We start from the raw sequence: 25,007 nt of genomic DNA on the forward strand, positions 1-25,007 counted from the left end.
TTTTGCTTTCAATATATTTTATTCTGATGAAGTTACAAAAGTAGATAAAAAATACTTTCTTTAAAAGTACAGTTAACTGACTTAGAAAAATAGATAAAGCCCCTAAAAGGTTTAAAAATACAACATAAATTTTTATGTAAAGAACATTTAAAAATATTTTAGATGGTAACCAAGACTAACTTATGCAAAACTATTTTTAATGTAGACCAAAGAATGTTGTTCTATAATAGGTCTATAGCAAACTGGTAATTGCTTTGGGTTTACAGAATACTTGTTTGGAATAGTATCTGATAATGAGAGACAACTGAAGTGAATTTCAGTGCAGTTGCATTAATAAAATTACTGCTACCACATGCAGTATCGTCCTCCAAAGCCTTTTACAGTACAAGATATCAAAACTGAATGCAAAATAGGATAACCAAAGGACTACTATTTTCCCTCTTTGCCAGAATTCTACAATAGTAGAAAACAAATCCACTTTCTGAACTGAACTTGGGAGAGGGTAATTTGCCTATTGAAGGTGCTCAATGTTTGATGTCAATGCCAGCATTTTTCAGGCCAAGGTTTCATACAGACAGGAGACAGTCTCCTGTGACAAGGAAGCAGTAGCACCATGACTAGGGCTGCTTAGAAACACATTTCTAGGACTGATATATTTGGGGCTCTTTGGGCCCAATTTGTTAATGATTATGAGGTAATGACATCATGTTAGAGAAGCTCTATTTCGAGTGTAATCTTACTGATTAGAGAGAAGCCCACGAGGATAATCAGAAAACTATAACATTTCTAAAAGGATTGTTTATCTTGCCTCTGAACTACTAGAAAAACTTCATCTTTGTTATTAAAGTCATGGTGAATACAAATTTGCATTTCTCAAGTAAGCAGGTGTATGAGCTAGGGCTCTACAATCTATGAAGAAAGGAATATTTTGTTAGCTGGCAGCCCTGTAAAATCACTTTATTCACAATCTGAAAAGAGAATAAAGGATACATTTGGCTGTCAATACACAAATTCTAGTATAGGAAAGTTTGAATATTAAAAAAAAAATCTGTACATCATTGTCCAAGTTTTTAAAAATGCCTGAAAATTAAAGCACCATAGGATCAACTGTCTAATTTAGCAGACACTCTCCACTCCTTGACTGTAATCATGTGTAAGCAGTAGAGATCAGACACCTAGAGGAGCTGTCTTCTGATTAGGAGGGGAAGGGGAACAAGTGCTGTGGAGCCGGCAGACCTTGGGCATGGGGAGATCAATCAAAAGCAGTCAGTAAGAGAGACTGATTTCTTCAAACTCGTGGCCCCCAGCCAAGTCAGGAAGGTGCCATCCCCTTTTTATTCTGTCCCTTTCCTCCAGTTCTCCTTCTGCTCTCTACTCCATGGCCTTAGAAGTAAACAAATAATATTGACCCTAATGTTTAGGTACATTGTTGCTTACACCAGACTGGTTTGGGAACCTGGTTATGTTTTTATTTTTTTGAAAGGACATTCTTAGTTTCAAAATTAGCAACAATTTTTTTGATTTATGTCCCATTTATAAGCTGCCTTTACTACTGTCCTAGCATGTGATCATCTTTGGTTTGTTTTGGAGCCTAGTCATGAAGGGAGGATTTCCACCACTGAAAATAAATGGAGTAAAGTGAAAACTCTTTTGAAATATCAGAAATGATGATTAAAAGTACAACTCCAGTTGAGAAACATAAATTTGTTCCTTGCAGACTTAAAAAAAAAAGTAAAGCCAACAGAATTTAGCGTTGAAAAGGCAGTTACATGCTAGGTGCTATCTAGAAATCTGCTTTCTTGTTTCACAAATGATCAACATAAACATGCAGAAATGGCTGAATTTGGGACTTTGAATAAGCTTAAAACATGGATTTTGGAATATTTCATGGAGGGCTTTTCTCTTTTTTTCTTAAGTGATCATCCCATTCTTCAATTCCTCAGTGATGTAATAGTTTCAGCCTAAATTAGATTGAATGTTTTATTTCCTTTAAAATTCTGTGTATATTTAAGAATTGATTGAAATTGAGAATGGAGTTTCTAAGCAATTCTTTTCTTTATAGTCTAGTGGAATAAAAAAATAACAGAATCCTATCAAACTAACCTTTATTAAAGCATCAAGGAGGTTGATGAGTACTTTGGAAAACCCACAACTCTGAAACAGAATGCTCATGAACTTAAAAGCTCTGCCAGTCGGGTAAGTCCTCCAGTATAACTTATTGAGACACAGTATATTTAAATAGCCAGCTACAGTTTACTAAATCCGAGGAGCCAAATGAAAAATAGATGTGTTTTCTTCACTAAAGGGGAAGGTTCTTTTGTCCCAATAGAAATAGAAGAATTTCAAAAACAATTAAAACTGGATAAAACCCCTATGGGAGCTCAATCCATCCTTTGAATATTAACAAAATGAAGGAAGATTTTTTTTTTTTTAACTTATTCCTCCCATTTTGTCTCCTATAAACACACACACACACACAGACACACACCCTCTCTCTCTAAAGAATCTGCAGCACACCAAACTGTTAGCTGTGTTACAAAATGTGTACACCTTCAAGGTTCCTTATTTGTGGTTTTCCTTAAGTCTTATCCTTGTTGGGATAAAGTTCATGCATTTCTCCACTACTTTTAGATAAGGCTCAAGTCACAATAAAAACATAGAAGTAATTTTGTAATAAAAGCAAACAAAATAATCAAGTACTCTGAGTAATTTGTTCCATTCTCTTATCCAGAATTTCAAGGCATCTGAAAAAAAATATGAAGGAAAATAATGGCACTGAGGCCTAAGTTTGTCATATTTTGGAGGAAGTTTTCTTTTTCTTAGCCAAAAGCTACATATTAAATTAATTTGAATAAAGCCTTTCAAAATAAAAACCTATAAGACCATCCTCAGAAGCTATAAAAAAATTACTTCTGATACACACACACAGAGTCCTAATAATTTAGATAGGTGTGGATAAAATTCCAAATAAAGATTAAAAAATAAGTCACTTTGAAAATAGTTCTGCTTATTCCCATTCACATGTGCCATATAATGATTTAAACTACAATCATGGATTTTGAAAAAATATATGTATATCTTATCCATAAAAATACTAGCATACAAACTTCAAACTAAAATGTTATTCAAAGTGATACTTTCTAAATCTTAAGGTTAATTTGAAAACACATTTTCTATTTATAAAATAACAAAATCAATCTGATTGTGTTATTAGGAAATTTGTCCTGGAAACTTACTCATAAATTATTGGTGGAAATTCTTAAAGTCCACTATGCCATCACCTGAAACAGACTCAATCATTTTCTTGAGGAAAAGAATCATAAGGAAACAAACTACAGGCTAGTCGTCCCATATTACAAACAAGTATGACTGCGACAGTAACAGGAGTGATTACATAGTACACATCAAATTTGGCTGTGCCTTAAAAGTCTCACGCTGAAGCTATTAGTCCAACCTACCTTTGGGACAATTTTATCAGTAGACAATGTATGTTTTTATCTTGTTTTGTTAAAGTTTGTATCACTAGTCTATAATAGATAGCAATGAAATAGCTCTAGCAGGAGATGAAGCAAGAGGATAACTGTGTTCTAGAAGAAAGATTTATCTGTCTTTCGATCCAAGTTTCTCAATTAATTCCTGAAGAGGTGCCAATTCACGCCTATCAATCAGATTAAACTCCTAAAAAGAGAAGAAAAATAAAATTTAAAAATGAATCTAAAAAATTAAAACTCTTTAAATGTCTTTTAGAGATGAGATTCCCAATCTCATTTTCCTTCCTTCTTTCTTTTTTTTTTTGAGACAGAGTCTCACTATGTTGCCCTGGGTAGAGAGCTGTGGTGTCATAGCTCACAGCAACCTCAAACTCTTGGGCTTAAGCGATTCTCTTGCCTCAGCCTCCCAAGTAGCTGGGACTAAAGGTGCCCGCCACAACGCCTGGCTATTTTGTTGTTGTTGTTGTAGTTATCATTATTTGGCAGCCCCGGGCTGGATTTGAACAAGCCATCTCCAGTGTATGTGGCTGGCGCACTAGCTACTGAGTTATAGGTGCCGTGCCACCAATCTCATTTTCTGAAACCCAAAAGAATGATGAAGTAATTTCTGTAAACTTTTAAAAATAGGATTATTTACTCTCATTTTAGGAATATAAATGTGACATTGTGACATATATTTGGTTGCCCCTGTGTCCTGACATATAGTTCCTAAAACCCTTGGAATCTCCAGAATGTCTTTGGTATGCTAATGAGATGACTGGTATTTGGCGGACCTTAGAGAGATTCAGGATGGGGGCTGGTCACTGGAAAGACCAAAGCTTGATTAGAGGGGGTTGGGACAGTCAGTCCCACACCTCCACCTCTGGGGAAAAGAGGCTAAAGATTGAGTTGATCACCAATGGCCAATGATGTAATCAATATTGGCCAAATAAAGAAACTTCATAAAAACCCAAAAGAACAAGGTTCACAGATCTTCCAGATAGCTAAACACATGGAGTTCCTGGAGGGTGGTGAGCCTGGAGAAGGCATAATGCTCTGCATCCCTTCTCTCCTATCTAGCCCTATGCGTTTCTTCCAGCTAGCTGTTCATCTGTATCTTTGTAATATCCTTCATAATATACTGGCAAATGTAAATAAATGTATCCCTGAGTTCTTTGAGCTGCTCTAACAAATTAACTGCACCCAAAGAAGGAGTCATGGAAACCCTAACTTATAGCTGACTGGTCAGAAGTATAGGTGACAGTCTAGTCAACTTGTGGGATCTGACCCTACCTCCAGGTAAACAAAATCAGAACGGAATTGAATTAGAGGACAACCATATGGTGTCCATTGTAGAACTGATTGCTTGAACATCACCACACATAAGGTCACAGAAGCATTCTGTGTTGTGAGGGTATGGCAGGAGATATTGAGGGTTTTTTTTTATATCCTTACAATAGGGGACTTATTACCAAAGCAACTCTAGGTATTAGTATGATCCTTACTGTGTTAAACATTAAAATCAAAACTGTATATATGGGCTGAACACAGTGGCTCACACTTGTAATCCTAACATTCTGGGACTTCAAGATCAGCATGAGCAAGAGTGAGATGACATCTCTACAAAAACCACAAAGATTAGCCTGGTATAGTGATGCGCCTGTAGTTCCAGGTACTCAGGACAGTAAGAAAGGAGGACTGCTTAAGCCCTGGAGTTGTAAGTTGCAGTGAGTCATGCAGACACACCACTGGACTCTAGCCTGGGCAATGTAGCAGAGACCCTATCTCTTAAAAAACAAAACTGTATATATATTGGAATTTACATAGAAATTACTTGAAAACTACAAACTAAACCTTTAATAGTGGCCACCTCTGGGGCAGTAAACCTTTTATACACCCTGTCTCAAACAAACAAACAAACAAACAAAAAGAATGTTCCAATTTTAACTAAGGGCTCAGAAAGGCAACAGGCCATGTCCCCGAGTGATATACCCTAACTAGAGACCTGGGAAGCCAGAGGAAGAAGGCCCAAAGGGTGGTGGTGATGCCTTTTATGTTGCTGCACACATGAATGAAGTTAACAATGTGGAAAAAACAAAACATCAGAAAAAAGTCTTGCTTATACTTACCTCTACATTCCACTCTTTATTAAAGGTACCAATCCAAATAAGTCTGTCAAAGATAAAGACATCAATGTGGTTCAACTTACCTGAACAAAGAAAATAAAGTGCTTAAAGGAGGTGTTGAGGTGAGCCTCCTCTTGCAGCTGCATCACAGAATCAAAGTGCTGATGATAAATATGGGCATAAACCCTGAACAGACGCTTTAGAATGGTCTTTGCCACAGACATAAAGTTTTTGGGAAATGGGACACCTGTAATCAAATACACATATATCTTAATTAGTCCTTTATTTAACTAAATGGTTAATGGTATAAAGTTTAGACACAGCAATCAGTAACTGCAACACATAAACACACGTTTACAAAGACATACAAGCCTATTTTTGTATATTTTTTAAGAGGCAAGGAAGGCCAGGCATGGTGGTTCACACCTGTAATTCTAGTACTTTAAGAGGCCAAGGTAGGAGGATCACTTGAGGCCAGGTGGATTGCCTGAACTCAGGAGTTCGAGACCAGCCTAAGCAAAGGACCCATCTCTACTAAAGATAGAAAAAGGGCCAGGTGTTGTGGTGAGTGCCTAAAGTTCCAGCTACTTGGGAGGCTCAAACAAGAGGATCACTTGAGCCTAAGAGTTTGAGGTTGTTGTGAGCTATATGATGCCACAGCATTCTACCCAGGGTGAAAGAGTGGTGAGACTCTGTCTCAAAAAAGAATACATAAAACCCAAGTCACAAAGCAAATGATTAACGGACAAAATAACATTATATATAGCAAAAATACCGCATGAACAAAATAAGACAAAAAGGCAACCAGGAGAAAAATACATACATCATGTATGACAAAGAGCTAATATCCTTAACATAGAAATGGACAAAGGATATAAACAGAAAACACATGATGATAATAAAAAATACAAAAACAAAAACAAACAAAAAAAATGCTAAATCTCATATATATTTTTAAAATGTGCATTAAAACAGAAATTTATTTAATCAAATCAGAAAAGATTAAAAAGTAAATAACCACTGTTGGTGAAGAAATACAACCAGGCACAAATATGGGCGAAAGTACACCCTGGTACAAACTTTTTATAGGAGAATGTGGCAGCCTATTATATATTTTTTAAAGTAACAGTGCTAAAAAGAACACATTTATCATTCAAAATGAAAAATACTTCTACAACATGAACTCACCAATCTTAGAAGGAAAAAGAGTTTCATCATCAAGCTGATCCTGAACCCAAGTCATCAAATAGTCAATGTATTTTGGAGCAGAACATTTGATTGGCTTTTTAATATTAGTACCATCTGCCCAGTGATATTCATATCTGGAGAAAAAAAGTTTTACTTATAAAGTTTTCAAAAATATTAACAAACGTATAACTTGTAATCAAAGCAGGCTCACATTTTATCAATACAAATTATGTGTAACTTTAATAAGTCACCTAAAGTTCTACTATTCAAGTACCCTGTAGAATTATTCTGAAATGTGCTGGCTATAATTGGAAGAGAATGGGAGATAATGTGGCAACTGGGAATGCCAGAATAGATGTTTTATAAACAACACAACCCAGGGAAAGATAAAGGATTTGGATTCCTGTCTGTAAGGCAGAAGGGTGCTAAGGACTAGGTAAGGAGCTCATAGATCCACTACATTCTGGGATCCTCGGCTATCAATTTATTATCAGCAGTGGAGTCAAGATTATAAAACATGTTTCATGAATAGGGTGTTAGAGAAATACCCTTTGACATGCATATTTCTCCCCGTACCTTGGCTGAGCTAGAAATATTAACAAGATTTATGTAAAACTTCAGAGCATTTAATTTTCCTATTTATTTTATTTTAAAGTTTGAGGAATAAAACTTAATATGAGGGCAGCGCCTGTGGCTCAGTCGGTAAGGTGCCGGCCCCATATACCAAGGGTGGCGGGTTCAAACCCGGCCCCGGCCAAACTGCAACCAAAAAATAGCCAGGCATTGTGGCAGGCGCCTGTAGTCCCAGCTACTTGGGAGGCTGAGGCAAGAGAATCGCTTAAGCCCAGGAGTTGGAGGTTGCTGTGAGCTGTGTGAGGCCACGGCACTCTACCGAGGGCCATAAAGTGAGACTCTGTCTCTACAAAAAAAAAAAAAAAAAAAAAAAAACTTAACATGAAATACTATAAACATTCCTCTTAAAATATTATAATACAAATAGTACAAAAACTCATTCAGGATCTTTGTTCCTCCTCTACCTGTAGCAAAGTCAGAAAAGACTATCTTTTCTAGAGGCAAACTTTTTTTTTTAAGACAGAGTCTCGGGCGGCGCCTGTGGCTCAGCGAGTAGGGCGCCGGCCCCATATACCGAGGGTGGTGGGTTCAAACCCAGCCCCGGCCAAACTGCAACAAAAAAATAGCCGGGCGTTGTGGCAGGCGCCTGTAGTCCCAGCTGCCTGGGAGGCTGAGGCAAGAGAATTGCGTAAGCCCAAGAGTTAGAGGTTGCTGTGAGCTGTGTGAAGCCACGGCACTCTACCGAGGGCGGTACAGTGAGACTCTGTCTCTATAAAAAAAAAAAAAAAAAAAGACAGAGTCTCACTTTGCTGCCCTGGGTAGAGTATCATGGCATCATAGCTCACAGCAACCTCAAACTCTTGGGCTCAAGTGATCCTCTTGCCTCAGCCTCCCAAGTAGCTGGGACTATAGGCACCGCCACAATGCCCAGCTACTTTTGGCTCAGGCTGAGAGGCAAACATCCTGATACCATCTATCATCACATACGATCCGCCAATAAGAAAAAAAAGACTAGAAGGAAACACTTCAAGAATGAATCCTAGCACATCTTGATTTAACATGAATGATAAAAGAGTTCCATTTCTTTTTTAGTATTTCTTTAGAAATGTATTATAGTCAAAATATTTTTAATCTAGCATTTTAAAACCAGATAATTACTTCTAAATTAACACTAAATAAGCACAAGAAAAACAATCAAATATTAAAAGGCCAACTGAAAACTATTCCAAGAAATTCACTTAAAAGCTAGAAATGGGAACCATAAATGTTAAAATTGAAAAAGCAGGCGGTGCCTATAGCTCAGTGGGTAGGGCACCAGAGACTGGTGGATTCCAACCTGGCCAGGCCAGCTAAAACAACAACTGCAACAAAAATAATAGCCAGGCATTGTGGCGGGCACCTGTAGTCCCAGCTACTTGGGAGGCTGAGGCAAGAAATCACTTAAGCCCAAGAGTTTGAGGTTGCCATGAGCTGTGATGGCATAGCACTCTACGCAGGGTGACAGCTTAAGACTCTGTCTCAAAAAAAAAATTTTTTTTTTTTTTTGAAAAAGACTTTTGTGATGCAAGATAAACATAACTCAAATTTCTACACTTTTACTCCTATAATAGAAAATTCAGACTTACTATGATACAATATAAAATCGAAACACTGAGTACCCACATACCAAAATATTTAGCAATAACTAAAGCCTTTAAGTTAGCATTCAAGAACTAATAAAATTGACTTGCCTTATGTAAGCAAACAGATAATAAAAATAAAAAGTCTTGGCTCAGTGCCAGTAGCTCAGCGGCTAGGGTGCCAGCCACATACACCAGAGCTGGAAGGTTTGAATCCAGCCCCAGCCCGCCAAACAACAACTACAACCAAAAAATAGCTGGGTGTTGTGGCTGGCTCCTGTAGTCCCAGCTACTTGGGAAGCTAAGGCAAGAGAATCGCTTACGTCCAAAAGTTTGAGGTTTCTGTAAGCTGTGATGGCACTCTACCCAGGGCAACAGCTTGAGACTCTGTCTCAAAAATAAAAAAGTCTTTATTATTTCAGTTATATCATTTAGTGATAAAATAAAAATAATCCAAACATCTACATAATAGGCAGTATATGTATGTACCTCGGACCTGCAGACATGACTGGACAACTTGCTTCAGTGCAGAATTCTGTAATAGTTCCATATAACATGTTGATCTGGTTGAAGAAATCCACAGCTGCAGAGATAATAGAATTCAATTAAAATGTCTGTGTAAACCCAAGATGTGAAAGACTTCTCAGTTAAAGAAAAATGGACAATGCATTTAAGTTCTTGGCTGAACTCTGGGAAGATTCAATAATATAATGATACTATAAATTCTAAGTCATCACACCTATAAAAAGTACATTTTTAACATAGTACTAAGCTTTTCTTCAGCATATAAGCAGGAAAATAAAATACTGGAGATAATTCTAACTTTAATGATTACTATGACAGCATTAGATATATTATAATTACATCAAAGGAAAGGAAAAATCCCATGGTTTCTTATCAATTTGGACCAGACAATACCAACTATGTTAAGAAAGAGAAAAAAGGCTGGGCGTCGTGGCTCATGCCTATAATCCCAGTACTTGGGAGACAGTGGCAGGTGGATTGCCTGAGCTCACAGGTTTCAGACTGGCCTGATCAACAGCGAGGCCCCGTCTCTAAAAAAAACAGCCGTGTGTTGTGACAAGCACCTATAGTCCCAACTACTCAGAAGGCTGAGGCAAGGAGATCACTTGAGCCCAAGAGTTTGAGGTTGCTGTGAGCTATGAAGCCATAGCACTCTACCATGGGCCACAAAGGGAGATTCTGACTCAAAAAAAAAGAAGAGAGAGAGAGAGAGAAAAAGTATGGTGGAACATACTGAGGGAGACGATATATTCAGCTGTATCTACAGGCATTTAAAATATATAATTCATCATAAACATCTGAGGCCTATGGGATATTGAGACCATAAAAAAAAGACTTCAGACTAAAATCCATTGCCCTGAAGTCTCCAGCTAACCAAAAGGACAAAATTAAAAAAGGAATAATACAAGACACAGGAAGACAGGATCCATAGGCCAACAATAAGTGCTAGAGAGTTCAGATAAAAGCTAAAGTCACACAGAGTGAAACAGTCAGGAAGTAATTCCTAAAGGAGCTTCAGCTAGATCTAGAAGAAATGGAAGAGGAAGGGGGTGAGGAATAAGCTTAACTGAATGAAGTATACAGCAATGAGAACCACACAGGCCTTGGAAAGTTTTAAAAAAAGTTTCAGTTTCCTACTAAAGGAGTATCTAAAACTCAACTAGGGCTTTTCCAAGTTTCTTAAAAAGCAAACATAAAAAAAAATTCCATCTTGCCAAAAGGAAATTTTTACGAAACTCCCTCACTTATAATCCTTCCTCTTAATAAGCCATGTTTCTAAGAAAATAATACAACACTTAGGCATCTGATATGTGATCAAAACAGAGTATGCCCAGGTAGTGGCTGGTCTAAAGTAGCTGTTCTCAAACTTTGGTGCAGTAATCCCGTTTCAGAGAGGAAATTGTGAGAGCAAAACTATTTTAATTGAGCTTTTCATTCTCATTCTCTGCAGAGGGTATGGTCGAATTTTTCTACAGGTTCTATGATGTGTGATATCACAATAGATTAAATGAAGAAGAAAATACGAGAAATAGCTATTAAGCTTGTCATCAAATAAAATTTGCAAAATATAAAATAATGCCCTACTTCTCACTAAGTTTGTTTCAGAAAGTAGTCATTTTTCATAAAAATATATTTATGTTAACATGTAATGGGTTTATTATTATATTTATTTAATTTTTTCAGACAGTCTCACTTTGTCACCCTCTGTAGAATGCCGTGAAGTCCCAGCTCACAGCAACCTCAAAGTCTTAGGCTCAGGCAATTCTCTTGTCTTACCCTCTCAAGTAGCTGGGACTACAGGCGCCTGCCATAACACCTAGCTATTTTTTTTTTTTTTTTTTTTGAGTCAGTCTCACTACGTCACCCTCAGTGGAGTGCTGTGCAGTCACAACTCACAGCAACCTTAATCTCTTGGGCTCAAGTGATTCTCTTGTCTCAGCCTCCCAAATAGCTGGGACTATAGGCACCCACCACAACACTTGGCTTTTTTTTTTTTTTGGTAGTTGTCATTGTTTAGCAGGCCCGGGCAGGGTTTGAACCCACCAGCCTGGGTGTATGTGGCTGGCACTGTAACCACTGCACTATGGGCATGCCCAGCTATTTTTTTTTTTTAGAGACAGGGTCTTGCTCTGGCTCAGGCTTGTCTCGAACTCGTAGGCTCAAGTGATCTACCTGCCTTAGCCTCCCAGATGCTAGGATTACAGGTGTGAGCTTATTATTATTATTATTTTTTTTTTTTTTTTGAGACAGAACCTCAAGCTGTCGCCCTGGGTAGAGTGCTACGGCATCACAGCAACCTCCAACTCCTGGGCTTAAGTGATTCTCTTGCCTCAGCCTCCCAAGTAGCTGGGACTACAGGCGCCTGCCACAATGTCTGGCTATTTTTTGGTTGCAGTTGTCATTGTTGTTTGGCAGGCCCAGGCTGGATTCAAACCTACCAGCTCTGGTGTATGTGGCTGGCGCCTTAGCTGCTTGAGCTACAGGCACCGAGCCCTTATTATTATTATTATGTATTTTTTTGAGACAGAGTCTCACTTTGTTGTACTCAGTAGAGTGCCATCACATCATAGTTCATAGCAACCTCAAACTCTTGGGCTTAAGCAATTCTCTTGCCTTAGCCTCCCAAGTAGCTGGGACTATAGGTGCCCACCACAATGCCCACTAATTTTTTTTTTAGAGATAGGGTTTCTCTCTTCTGGCTCAGGCTGGTCTCAAACTTGGGAGCTCAGATAATCCACCTTCCTCGGCCTCCCACAGTGCTAGGATTACAGGTGTGAGCGACTGCGCATGGCCTACTATTATTCTTAAATAATTTTTTTAAAGAGGGCCAGGTACAGTGGCTCATGCCTGTAATCCCAGCACTTTGGGAGACTGAGGCCGGAGGACTGCTTGAGGCCAGAAGTCTGAGACCAGCCTGGGCAACATAGCAAGAGATAGTCTCTACAAAAATTTCTTTAAAAAAGTATTTATGATTTCTCAGTTTTAATTTCTACAGAGTATCATTAGATATATCCTATATAATTAAAAGCACTTTGGGGTTCTCAGTTTTTGGGGTTTTTTTGAGATAGTGTCTTACTCTGTTGCCCTGGGTAGAGTGCCATAGCTTTACAGCTCACTGCAACTTCAAACTCCTGGGCTCAAAAGATCTTGCTTCAGCTTCCCAAGTAACTGGACTACAGATGTGCACCATCATGCCTGGCTAGTTTTTTCTATATTTAGTAGAGATGAGTTCTCATTCTTGCTCAAGCTGGTGTTGAAGACCTGACCTCAAGCAATCCTCTTGGCTTCCTAGAGTGCTAAGATTACAGGCATGAGCCACCACACCTGGCCAAGAATGAATAATTTTTTAAGGGAATAAGTGACTCCTAAGACCTAAAGATTTGAGAACCACTGATCTAGGGCAGTCTCAAAGAATAATCTAAGGATAAAGAAGATCAAAATATAGCTTCAGGATAACAGATAATCTGAATCAAGTTAAGAAAAAAAGGGTTTTTTCCCCCTGAATAATTCACATAGCTAAAATACAAAAAAGATATAAAAACATAGCAAAAAATCTAACTTCCAACCAACTCAACTCCCTTACACATAGGTAGCCACTTTGTTAATTTGTTTCCCACCTGCTAAATTTCTTTACACTTTCTTATACAAAAGATAACATACTACATAGTTCTACACTTTTTTTTTGTCTTAGCTATAAGAGTATGGCTTTTTAATGAGTTAAGAAAGATTCTTATCTCTAATTTTTTAAATGTGGCTACTCGAAAACTTAAAACTATGTATGTAGCTCATATTATATTTCTATGGGATTCTATTGGGACATTTCAGTACTGATCAAGGCAATGATTATCAATAGCTGGTTAATACCACATAAAAAGACAACTAGACCAAATCAAAATCACAGTAGCTTATTTTATGGTTATCAACAAACTTGTTCCAAAATTTATATGGAGAAGCAAAAGACCCAGAGTAGCCAACACAATACTGAAAGTGAAGAACAAAGTTGGCAAGACTGACACTACTCTAAGACTTACTATAAAGCTACAGTAATCAAAACAATTTCGTACCTGTGAAAAAAGAGATCAATGAAATGGAACAGAGAGCCCAGAAACAGACCCACATAAATAGAGTCAACTGATCTCTGACAAAGGAGCAAAGGCAATATAATGGTGCAAAGACAGTCTCTTCAACAAAGGGTGCTGAAATAACTGGACATTCACATGTAAAAAAGGAAAAGGAATTTAGACACATGCCTTGTACCCTTCACAAAAATGAACACGAAATGGATCGTAGACCTATACGTAAAACCAAAAAGTATAAAACCCTTAGAAGACATAAGAAAAATATAGAAAAAAATGCAGAAGACCTTGGGTTTGACAATGACTTTTTATTTATTTATTTGTATTTTATTTATATATTTTTGAGACAGAGTCTCACTTTGTCACCCTTGGTAGAGCGCCATGGCGTCAGAGCTCACAGCAATCTCAAACCCCTAGGCTTAAGTGATCCTCTTGTCTCAGCCTCCCCAGTAGCTGACACTACAGGCACCCACCACAACACCTACCTATTTTTAGAGACAAAGTCTGACTCTTGCTCATGTTGGTCTTGAACTCCTGAGCTCAGGCGATCCACCTGCCTCAGCCTCCCAGAGTGCTAGGATTACAGGTACGAACCACTGCACTAGGCCTCTGCAATGACTTTTTAGAAACAACACTAAACCATAATTTCATCAAAGAAATAACTGATAAGCTATACTTCATTAAAATTAAAAATTTCTGCTTTGCAAAAGATACAGTCAAGAGAATAAAAAAGCCAGATACATTGGCTAGTCCTGTAATTCCAGCTACTCAGGGGGCTTAGACAGGAAGATCACTTGAGACTAGGAGTTTGAGACCAGTCTAGGTAACACAGGGAGATGGGAGACTATGTCTATAAATAAATATATATATATAAACTTATATATTATATTATATTATATATATAAACTTAGCAGGCATTGTGGCAAGGGCCTGTAGGTCCAGCTACTTAGAAGGCTGAGGTGGGACGATTGCTCAGCCCAAGAATTGGGAGGCTGTAGTGACTATGGAGCCACTGAATTCCATCCTGGGTGCTGGATGACAGAGTAAGACCTTGACTTTGAAGAAAAAAACAAGTCACTGGTTGCTAGGTACAATGGTAGGAGCACATGATGCAGGAGTTATCACTTGAGCCCAAAAGTTCAAAGTCAGCCCAGGCAACATAGAGTGACTCCTTCTTAAAACAAAACAAAACAAAACAAAACAAAAAAAAGAATTTAAAAAAGAGAATAAAAAGCCATGGGCTGGGAGAAAATATTTGCAAAAGATATATCTGATAAAAGACTTATCCAAAATATACAAAGAACTCTTAGAAATCAACAGTTTTAAAAACCTCAATTTAAAAAAGGACACAGACACCTTACCTAAGATATAAGATGGGCAAATGAACATATGAAAAGATATTCCAATCTTATGTCATCAGGGAAATGGAAATTAAAATAGTGAGATGCCACTACACACTTATTACTATAGCCAAAATCCAGAACACTGACAACTGGAGAGAATGTGGAACAATAAGAAGTCTTTGGTTGCAGCTGTCCTTGTTGTTTGGCGGGCCCAGGCTGGCTTCGAACCCGCCAGCTCAGGTGTATGTGGCTGGTGCCTTAGCTGCTTGAGCCACAGGCGCAAGCCAACAATAAGAAGTCTTATTCATTGTTCATAAGATTATAAAATGGTACAGTCACTCTGGAAGAGTTTGGTGGTTTCTTACCATATTCTTACCATTCTTATCATATTACCTGGCAATTGTGCTCTTTGGGATTTACCCAAAAGAGCTGAAAATGTATGCCTACAGAAAAACCTGCATATGTATGTTTACAGAAGCTTTATTCATAATTGCCAGAACCTGGAAGCAACCAAGATGTCTCCTAGTAGGTAAATAAATGACTAAACTGTAATACATCCAGAAAATGGAATATTCAGAGCTAAAACGAAATGAACTATCAAGCCATGAAAAGACATGGAGGAAACTTAAATGTATATTGTTAAGTAACAAGCCAGTCTGAATAGGTTATATACTATATAATTCCAACTATATGACATTCCAGAAAAGGCAAAACTATAGAGATGGTTAAAAAGATATGGGTGTTGCCAGAGGTTAAAGGGGAGGAAGGAATAAATAGGCAGAGCACAGAGGATTTTTAGGCAGTAAAACTAGTTTTATGATGATACTGTAATGGTGAATGCATGTCATTTTACAAATCTATCCAAACCCCATAGAATATACAATACTAAGAATAAACCCCTAGCTTAACTAGCTTGTAAACTTTGGACTTAGATTAAAAAAAAAATCCCAACTAGGCACTGGAAATACTATGGAATAGTCTAACAAACAAAATTAAACCTAAATTTGTTTGTGTGTGTGTGTGTGTGGTTTTTTTTTTTTTGAGATAAGGTCTTACCCTGTTACTGGCAACCTCAAACTTCTGGGCTCAAACAATCTTACTGCCTCAGCCTTCCAAGTATCTGCAACTACAGGCATTTACCACTATGCCCAGCTAATTTTTTTTTTTTTCTCCATTTTTAGAGACAGGGTCTTACTAGGTTGCTCGGGCTGGTCTCCACTCGTGGGTCAAACAATTCTCCCTCTTAGGCTTCCCAAAGTTCTGGGATTACAGGTCTGAGCCACATCTGGCCTCAAACCTGAACTTGAATCAAGACTCTGCATTAATGTGATAGCCACTAGCTACATTTCAAGTACTACATGGCCCCAGTGAAGGTACAGAACATTTTCAGCACTGCGAAGTTCTACTGGACAGTGCTGCTTTAGATCTAATGTTTACAGAAAACAAAAAGAGGAACAGAACATGATAACGGACACACTGGAGATACAATCACCAAAATTCACATGGGGGAAACAACCTGTTTTGTTTGACAAAAAAATTCCAAGGAAGAAACACTGTAATGAGAGAAAACTTTGGATTAAGAAATTCAAGAAACATGTATACAGGCCTTGTTGGATCCTGATTTAAACCAAGTATTAACCAAATAAAAAGAAAGAAACATTTTACTTGTAGGTCAGGGAAATGTGAATAATGACTAGATATTTGATAAGATTAAAGGATGACAGTATTGTTATTATCTTTAAAAGTATCCCTAAGAGGAAGAGTATAAAACTAAAACTTCGAATAAAGAATTTTGCTACATACCATTTCATCTCAAAAAAATAAAAATAAAAGTATCCCTAAGAGATACTTATTGACATATTTACAGATGAAATAACATGTCTGGCCTTACTTTCGGCCGGAGACGCCATCTTCCAGTAATTCACCAAAATGACAAACACAAAGGGAAAGAGGAGAGGCACCCGATACATGTTCTCTAGGCCTTTTAGAAAACATGGAGTTGTTCCTTTGGCCACATATATGCGAATCTACAAGAAAGGTGATATTGTAGACATCAAGGGAATGGGTACTGTTCAAAAAGGCATGCCACACAAATGTTACCATGGCAAAACTGGAAGAGTTTACAATGTTACCCAGCATGCTGTTGGCATTGTTGTAAACAAACAAGTTAAGGGCAAGATCCTTGCGAAGAGGATTAATGTTCGTATTGAGCATATTAAGCACTCTAAGAGCCGAGATAGCTTCCTGAAACGTGTGAAGGAAAATGATCAGAAAAAGAAGGAAGCCAAAGAGAAAGGTACCTGGGTTCAACTGAAGCGCCAGCCTGCGCCACCCAGAGAAGCCCACTTTCTGAGAACTAACGGAAAGGAGCCTGAGCTCCTGGAACCCATTCCCTATGAATTCATGGCATAATAAGCATATAACATAGCACACAGGAGTACTAGTGGACCCATGTTTTTAGGAGCAAGAACCTATTTATTCCCCATGAGCTCATGGCATAATATGTGTACAGCATAGCACACAGGATAACCAATAGTCCCCATGTAACAGTGATACAAGGTGCTGGGACCTATTTCCCACGAATTCAAAAGTCAATCAACACTTTGTCACATTAAATGACAAGGTGCCTCCCTGAGCTGCTGGAACCTCTTCCCCTATGAATTCATGGCATGGTAGATACAAATAATAGCATAAAAATGTTTCTTGTTCATTCACTACAAGTGTGTTTTCTCCCCCCCCCAAAGAAGTATTAAAGCAAATTTTAATGTGTCCTACAAAAAAAAAAAAAAAAAGAAATAACATGTCTGGGATTTACTTTAAAATAATCAGGGTGATGGGAAGGAGGAGGAAAGGATGGGTAAATTCACAGCTATCGGGTAAACTGCACACTATCTGGGTGAAGGGCACATTTACATGTATAGCTTTGACTCAATCTATACAAAAACAAAGTATGTAAACAAAACATGTACCACCTAATAATATGAAATTAAAAAAAAAATCAGGGTGGAATACAGAAGCAGCACAGTTGGTCACAAATTGCTTATCTGTTGAAAGTGTATAATGGATACCCAGGAATTTACTGGTTTCTCTACTTCTGTATGTTTGAAATTTTCCATTAAAAAGTTTTAAAAATTCTTGTAACATTTGAAATTCCTTCATCACCCAGAACTGATGGCACCTCAGAAATAAAAAAACTCTCACATTCAAACTTCTAGTGTCAGCATATCATTCCATGTTATGCCCTCATTCTTTTAGCTCATAGATCCCTCCATTTTTTCCCAATCTCTCAATTTTCTTCTGACTACACCAAAGTTACAACAGTCAACTGAATGGCTACATGAACTGCAATTGACTTTTCTGTATATGCAGGCTGATAAGTACTACCAGGGGCAGGGGCAAAACTGTGCAAATGGAGTCTCTACAAAGTCACGGACCACCACAGGTAAAATCTTTGCATTTATCAATCTTTTATTTGATCTTACTCAGCTCCTCATAAAATAACTCATCATTGTTCTTTAAGTCGCTGTATTCAACTATACAACTACTACCAAGTACTTTGAAGAAAAAAGAGTTTACAATGTACCATATTTATACTTATGTGTTTCCTTACTGATACAATAATCTGTTCTATTACAACAGTTATTTCTGTAAAAGAAAATTCATTAAATTCTATAAAACAGGGCAGCACCTGTGGCTTAGTGGGTGGGGTGCCGCCCCACATGCTGAGGGTGGTGGGTTCAAACCCAGCCCCGGCCAAACTGCAATAAAAAAACAGCCGGGCGTTGTGGTGGGCGCCTGTAGTCCCAGCTACTCGGGAGGCTGAGGCGAGAGAATCGCCTAAGCCCAGGAGTTGGAGGTTGCTGTGAGCTGTGTGACGCCACAGCACTCTACTGAGGGCAATAAATGAAACTCTGTCTCTACCAAAAATAAATAAATAAATAAATTCTATAAAACAGCAAAGTTGAATGTTACTAAAAACTTACTGTTAACAGCAATCCATTCATTGAGGTCCTCTCCTTCTGGCAACATAACAGCTTGTCTTAGATTCCCACTTCCTAGAGTTGCTTCTGCATGTTTTAAGAGTTCATACTGATGAGATCCTTCAGGGATATTCTTCTTTGGTTTGAATGTTTTAGAAGAGCGGCTGCTGCTGTAAGTTTAAAAGTATACAAATTTTTAGGACTGAAAGCAGAATGGCATAATTTTAGAAGTATAAATTACTCTATAACAGTAAAAAGACTCCCTGAAAAATTCCAGAATGGGAAGGATGATGATCACAATAAAAGAATGCTTTTTATTTTTTTCCTGCCTGTAATAATAGGATTAGCAGCATAATTTCACAAATAAGGCATTTTTTTCTATGCCCTATTAAGTGTGGTACAGAGGATTCTGTAAACTAAAGAAAAAAACCTGGATTTTAGTTCTTCATCTGACACTGTGTGAGTGCCTGAGAAAAAGTTTAAGTTTTTTTTTTGTTTGTTTGTTTTTTTGGAGATAAGAGTCTCAACTATGTCGCCCTTGGTAGAGTACCATAGCATCACAGCTCACAGCAACCTCCAACTCCTGGGCTTAGGTGATTCTCTTGCCTCAGCCTCCCAAGTAGCTGGGACTACAGGCGCCCACCACAACACCTGGCCATTTTTTGTTACAGTTGTCATTGTGGTGTAGCTGGCCCTTGCCAGGTTCAAACCTGCCACCCTCGGTGTATGTGGCTGGCACCATAACTACTGTGCTACGGGCGCTGAGCCTCCAAGATTGTTTTTAATAGTGAAAAATCTGGAAACAATTCTAAAGTTTGTCAGCAGAGGAATGAATAAACTATGGTACATCCACATTATGGAATACTGTATAGTAATTCAGAAGAAGAAAATAGAGTACATGTATTCACATGGAAAGATCTCAATACACAGTTAAATAGATTATAGAACCAAATCTATTTTGTAGGAGCCCATTTTGTAAATGCATAGAAAACATCAGAAAATAAACACAGCAAGACAAGGGATCACTTCTAGGACCTTTCCTTTACTTGAGTAATTTAAATATTAAATAAGACTGATTAGGAAGTAAAAAAGAAGTACAAAACACTAAAAATCAAATGCAGAAAGTTTTTTAGCATGACAAAAAAAATACATTTAACAAAGAAGTACTAAATTAGAAGAAATGGCCTTTTACAAATATAAATAAGAAGCTGTAAACAACAGGAAGCTAAGTATGGAAAACACTTAACCTTAGCCAAACGGCTGAGAAGTGATTAAATATGGAAAACATGAAATGATTTCTAAAGATAAAATGTGGTCTTCATCTAAATTAAGATGTTAGGGCTTCACATACTACCATGACAGTAAAACCAGTCCAAAAAATATAAGAAAATATTTGAAATCATGGATGTGATAAGGGACTTGTATACTGAATACATAAAGAACTCTTTACAACTCAAAAACAAAAAGTTCGATTTAAAATGGGCTAAGCGGCTCAGTGCCTGTAGCTCAAGTGGCTAAGGTGCCAGCCACATACATCAGAACTGGCGGTTCGAATCCAGCCTGGGCCTGCCAAACAACAATGACAACTACAAACAAAAGATAGCCAGGCATTGTGGCGGGCACCTGTAGTCCCAGCTACTTGGAAGGCTGAGGCAAGAGAATTGCTTAAGCCCAGGATTCTGAGGTCGCTACAGCACTCTACCCAGGGCCACAGCTGGAGGCTCTGTCTCAAAAAAAAAAAAAAAAAAGAAAAAGGCTAAGAATCTGGATTGTAGTCCAAATAATTTATAGTAGAACCTCCATAGTTGACCACCTCCCTACTTTGACCAACTCCTTAAATTGACCTAATTTTCATAATGGACATGCACCAAATGTATCAGTACAGCACGCCTAGTTCCTTATTTTAACCACCTCCCTATGTTGCCCAGTTTGTTACAGTCCCTTGGGTGGTCTATTTATAGAGGTTCTACTGTATTTGAATGGCCAATAAGCATATGAAAAGATGCTCAACCTCATTAGTCATTAGGGAAATGCAAATCAAAATCAGGAGATCCTACTTCACACCTATTTAGGATGGCTCTCATAAAAAAGACAGACCAGGGGGTGGTGCCTGTAGCTCAAAGAAGTAGGGTGCCGGCCACATATGCCGGAGGTGGCGGGTTCAAACCCAGCCCCGGCCAAAAACTGCAAAAAAAAAAAAAGACAGACTAGAGGCCTTCAAGCTTGTATTTCCAGCACTTCTAGAGGCCAGGGCAGGAAGAGGCCAGGAGGTCAAGATATGTCTGGACAACGTAATAAGACCCCCATCTTTACAGAAAATTCTTTTTTTTTTTTTTATTGTTAAGGATTCATTGAGGGTACAATAAGCCAGGTTACACTGATTGCATACAGAAAATTCTTTATAAAAATTAGCCTGGTGTGGGGGTGCATGCCTGCAGTCCTTGCTACTCCAGAGGCTGCAGAAACAGGATGGTTTGAGCCTAGGCATTTGAGGTTACAGTGAGCTATAATCTCAACATTGCAGTCCAGCCTAAGCATCAAAGTGAGACCCTGTCTTACAAAAATAAAAACGACAAAGTGCTATCAAGGGTGTGGGGAATTTGGTACCCTCATATGGTACTGGAGGACATGTAAAATGAATCAGTGTTTTGAAAATTTGGCAGTTCCTCAAAAGGTTTAAACGTAGGTACCATATAAACCAGCAATTCAACGTCTAGGTATATATCCAAGAGATATGAATGAACACATAACATCTGCACAAAAACCTACAAAAAACCATTTGCTATGCAAATGTTCATAGCAGCATTATTTCTAATGGTCAGAAAGTGAAAACAACTCCGGAGCTACCATACAAAGTTTAAAAGAAAGAAATCTCACACTTAGGTCCAAAAAGCAATTATGTATCCACAAAATAAACTACCAACTAAAAAACAACTCATAAGAAAAGACTGGTGGGTGGGGAGAGGAATACTTGTACAGTACTAATATGAAAATTTGCAATTAAATCATACAGACTTTTTGACATGGTAATATTCTGGAGATTATTATAAGAAAATAAACCAAGGGGGAGTGCCTGGGGCTCAGTGAGTAGAGCGCCGGCCCCATATACCCAGGGTGGCGGGTTCGAACCCAGCCCCAAACTGCAACAAAAAAATAGCTGGGCGTTGTGGCGGGCGCCTGGAGTCCCAGCTACTCGGGAGGCTGAGGCAAGAGAATCGCCTAAATCCAAGAGCTGGAGGTTGCTGTGAGCTGTGAAGCTACTGCACTCTACCGAGGGCGCCATAGTGAGACTCTGCCTCTAAAAACAAACAAACAAATAACAACAACAACAACAAAAAAAAGAAGAAATATGAGCTTTGGATAAAGATACTCCCAGAAATGCTATTTTGTAATAGCGAAATAGAATCCAAATTTCTCATAGAAAAGAAGTAGATAAACTCTGGTTTTGACGTTAAGTATGTGGATTTGTACATAACTAAAAATGTATATTCAATCATTGACTTCTGAGCAATATAACAAGGTAAAGAGAGCCACCTTAGGATAACAATGTGCTACAGTAGTGCTTCTCAAAATCTTAGTAAGAACCAAAGAATTTGCAACCTTTTCCATTTAAGCCTCGTTTGGGCCCAGGCATTATCTTTACAACGAGATTCTACCGAGAGCAAGACAAGTTAGCTAACTTACACAAATTCACGAAACCAGTAGGACTGAATCAGAACCTGGGTAGAACGGTCTGGCTTTCGTGGCCCATATCTTATTTTAACTTCAAGTTTCACAAATTGTGGCACTCCACATTCTCCTGGCACGGCACTTAATACTGACAATAATAAAACTGGACATGTGATGGACTGAAAAGCTAAGCCAGCACGAATCGTAGAGACCAGATAGAAATTAGAAGCCCAGGGCTCCGCCCCCGAATCATCCCTCCGCCCTCGAAGCGCTCGGGCGGAAAAGTTTGGAGGTGCGGCGGGCCTTAACGCCTTTCTACTACCTAGTCGTCTCGTTCCGCTTCCTTTGCCTCTATCTTTATCTCCGTCAGCCTCTCCTAACCTCCTAGCCATCCCATGGACACGAGCTGAGACAACGCAAAGGCCGGGCCCCCTGACCCCAAACCTAGGCCCGGCCCTCGCCTCAGGGCCGCTGGTCCCCTCCCGGATCTCGGCCCTCAGCCCTAGCGCCCTCGGCCCGGCCCCACTCACAAGAGGAAGCTCATTTTCGGTCCTCAAAGGACAGGGGAGGGGCCTCTGGCCCCCACCCCAGTCAGGATTCGGAGCCGGTGAAAGGGATCGGACGGTCCTCAGCTCGCTGACAGCGAAAGCTCGACCGCCGCTGTTCCGAGCCGGTGTCTAGACGCCACCAGGCCCTGCTCACCGCTGTGCCCGCCTCCCCCACCTCGCAGAGCCGAAATGCGGAACCAGGCAAATCTCGCGAGCTAAAGTTTGGCCCCGCCTAGCTTAGAAGGGCTTGACGCATTCCTTTTAGCTCTGCCCCCTCCCGGAACTTAGCCAATCAGCGTTCTCCCAGAGGCCTGGTAGGGCCCGCAGTGGTGAGTGGGTTAGAGGAGAGCGACTGGCTCTGTGCTGGGTGTTGCTGAGTTTCCTTCCTTCTCCCTAGGTGGTGGACGATCCTGTATGATACTGTCCACCCTTGCAAGTTTAAAAAAATTTAATTTAAGGCCAGGAGCGGTGGCTCACGCCTGTAATCCTAGCATTCTGGGAGTCTAAAGTGGGAAGATCCCTTGAGTTCAGGAGTTTGAGACCAGCCTGAGCCAGCCTGAACTGGCAAGACTTGGTCTCTGTTAAAAATAAAAAATTGGCAGTGAATGGTAGGATGCACCAGTAGTCCCAGCTACTTGAGAGGCTGAGAGAAGAGGATTGCTTGAGCCCAAGAGTTGGAGGTTGCCGTACCCATCTTGATGCCACTACACTCTAGCCAGAGCAACAGAGTGAGACTCTGTCTTAAAAAAAATGTTTTTTCCTAACTACAGGCCATTCATTATACACATTTTTTATTATTTCTTTTATTTTATTGGGAGACAGAGTCTCACTTTGTCACCCTTGGTACAGTGCCATGGCATCATAGCTCACAGCAGCCTCAAACTCTTGGGCTCAATTGATTCTCTTGCTTCAGCCTCCAGAGTAGCTAGGACTACAGATGCCCGCCACAACGCCTGGTTATTTTGAGAGACGAGGTCTCGCTTACAAACATTTTTTAAATTTAACTTTTAATTGAGATATATTTACATGGCATAAAATTACCCTTTTAAAATGTACACTTGGCCGGGTGCGGTGGCTCATGCCTGTAATGCTAGTACTCTAGGAGGCTGAGGCAGGTGAATCACCTGAGCTCACAAGTTAGAGACCAGTCTGAGCAAAAGCAAGACCCGTCTCCACTACAAACAGAAAAACTAACAGGCGTTGTGTCAAGTACCTGTAATCCCAGCTACTCGGGAAGCTGATGCAAGAGGATCACTTGAAGCCAAGGGTGTGAGGTTGCCATGAGCTATAATGATGCCACTGCACTCTATCCAGGGTGACAGAGTAAGACTTTGTCTCAAAAAATAAATAAATAGGGCTTGGTAATCCTAGCACTCTGGAAGGCCAAGGCGGTGCATTACCTGAGCTCACAGGTTCCAGCCAGAGCGAAACCTCACATAAAAATTCAGTGCTATAGTCTCAGCTACTTGGGTGGTTGAGGCAAGAACATCACTTGGGCCCAATAGTTTGAGGTTGCTGTGAGCTATGATGCCACGATACTCTACTGAGGGTGACAAAAGAAACTCTGTCTCAAAAAACATATATTATATATAAATTAAAATTTAAATGTACACTCTAGTGTTTTTTTCATATATGTTTCACAGAGTGGTGCAATCATCACCACTAATTCTAGAATAGTTTCATACCCGCTGGGCGCGGTGGCTCACGCCTGTAATCCCAGCACTGTGGGAGGCTGAGGAGGGAGAATTGCTTGAGCTCAGGAGTTTGAGAATTGCCTAAGTAAGAGTGAGACCCCCAGCTCCTAAAAAAAACGGAAAAACCCAGCCGGTGCCATGACGAGCGCCTGTAATCCCAGCGGCCAGCAGAATGCCCACAGCCCGAGTCTGAGGT

The 25,007-nt window shown here is 39.3% G+C and overlaps 1 protein-coding gene across 1 annotated transcript; it reads right to left on the reverse strand.

Annotated features, from left to right (window-relative positions):
• MOB1A (MOB kinase activator 1A) lies at window positions 1-23,334 on the reverse strand. The gene is made up of 6 exons (XM_053587019.1): window positions 23,100-23,334; window positions 18,904-19,070; window positions 9,466-9,559; window positions 6,785-6,918; window positions 5,680-5,843; window positions 1-3,678 (listed from the first exon to the last, which is right to left on the reverse strand). The coding sequence occupies exons 1-6, from the start codon at window positions 23,111-23,113 to the stop codon at window positions 3,601-3,603; spliced, it is 651 nt and encodes a 216-aa protein (XP_053442994.1). The 5' UTR covers window positions 23,114-23,334; the 3' UTR covers window positions 1-3,600.
• Window positions 23,335-25,007: the final 1,673 nt, after the last annotated feature.

This window comes from Nycticebus coucang, chromosome 4 (assembly GCF_027406575.1).
Source record: "Nycticebus coucang isolate mNycCou1 chromosome 4, mNycCou1.pri, whole genome shotgun sequence".
In the NCBI taxonomy this organism is placed as follows: domain Eukaryota; kingdom Metazoa; phylum Chordata; class Mammalia; order Primates; family Lorisidae; genus Nycticebus; species Nycticebus coucang.

Excerpts from the sequence above, each read along its gene's own strand:
- MOB1A (XM_053587019.1), bottom strand. Across the intron at positions 6,919-9,465 it reads GTCATGTCTGCAGGTCCGAG|ATATGAATATCACTGGGCAG; the intron begins GTACATACATAT and ends TTTTTTCTCCAG. Across the intron at positions 3,679-5,679 it reads ACTTTATTTTCTTTGTTCAG|GAGTTTAATCTGATTGATAG; the intron begins GTAAGTTGAACC and ends TTCTCTTTTTAG.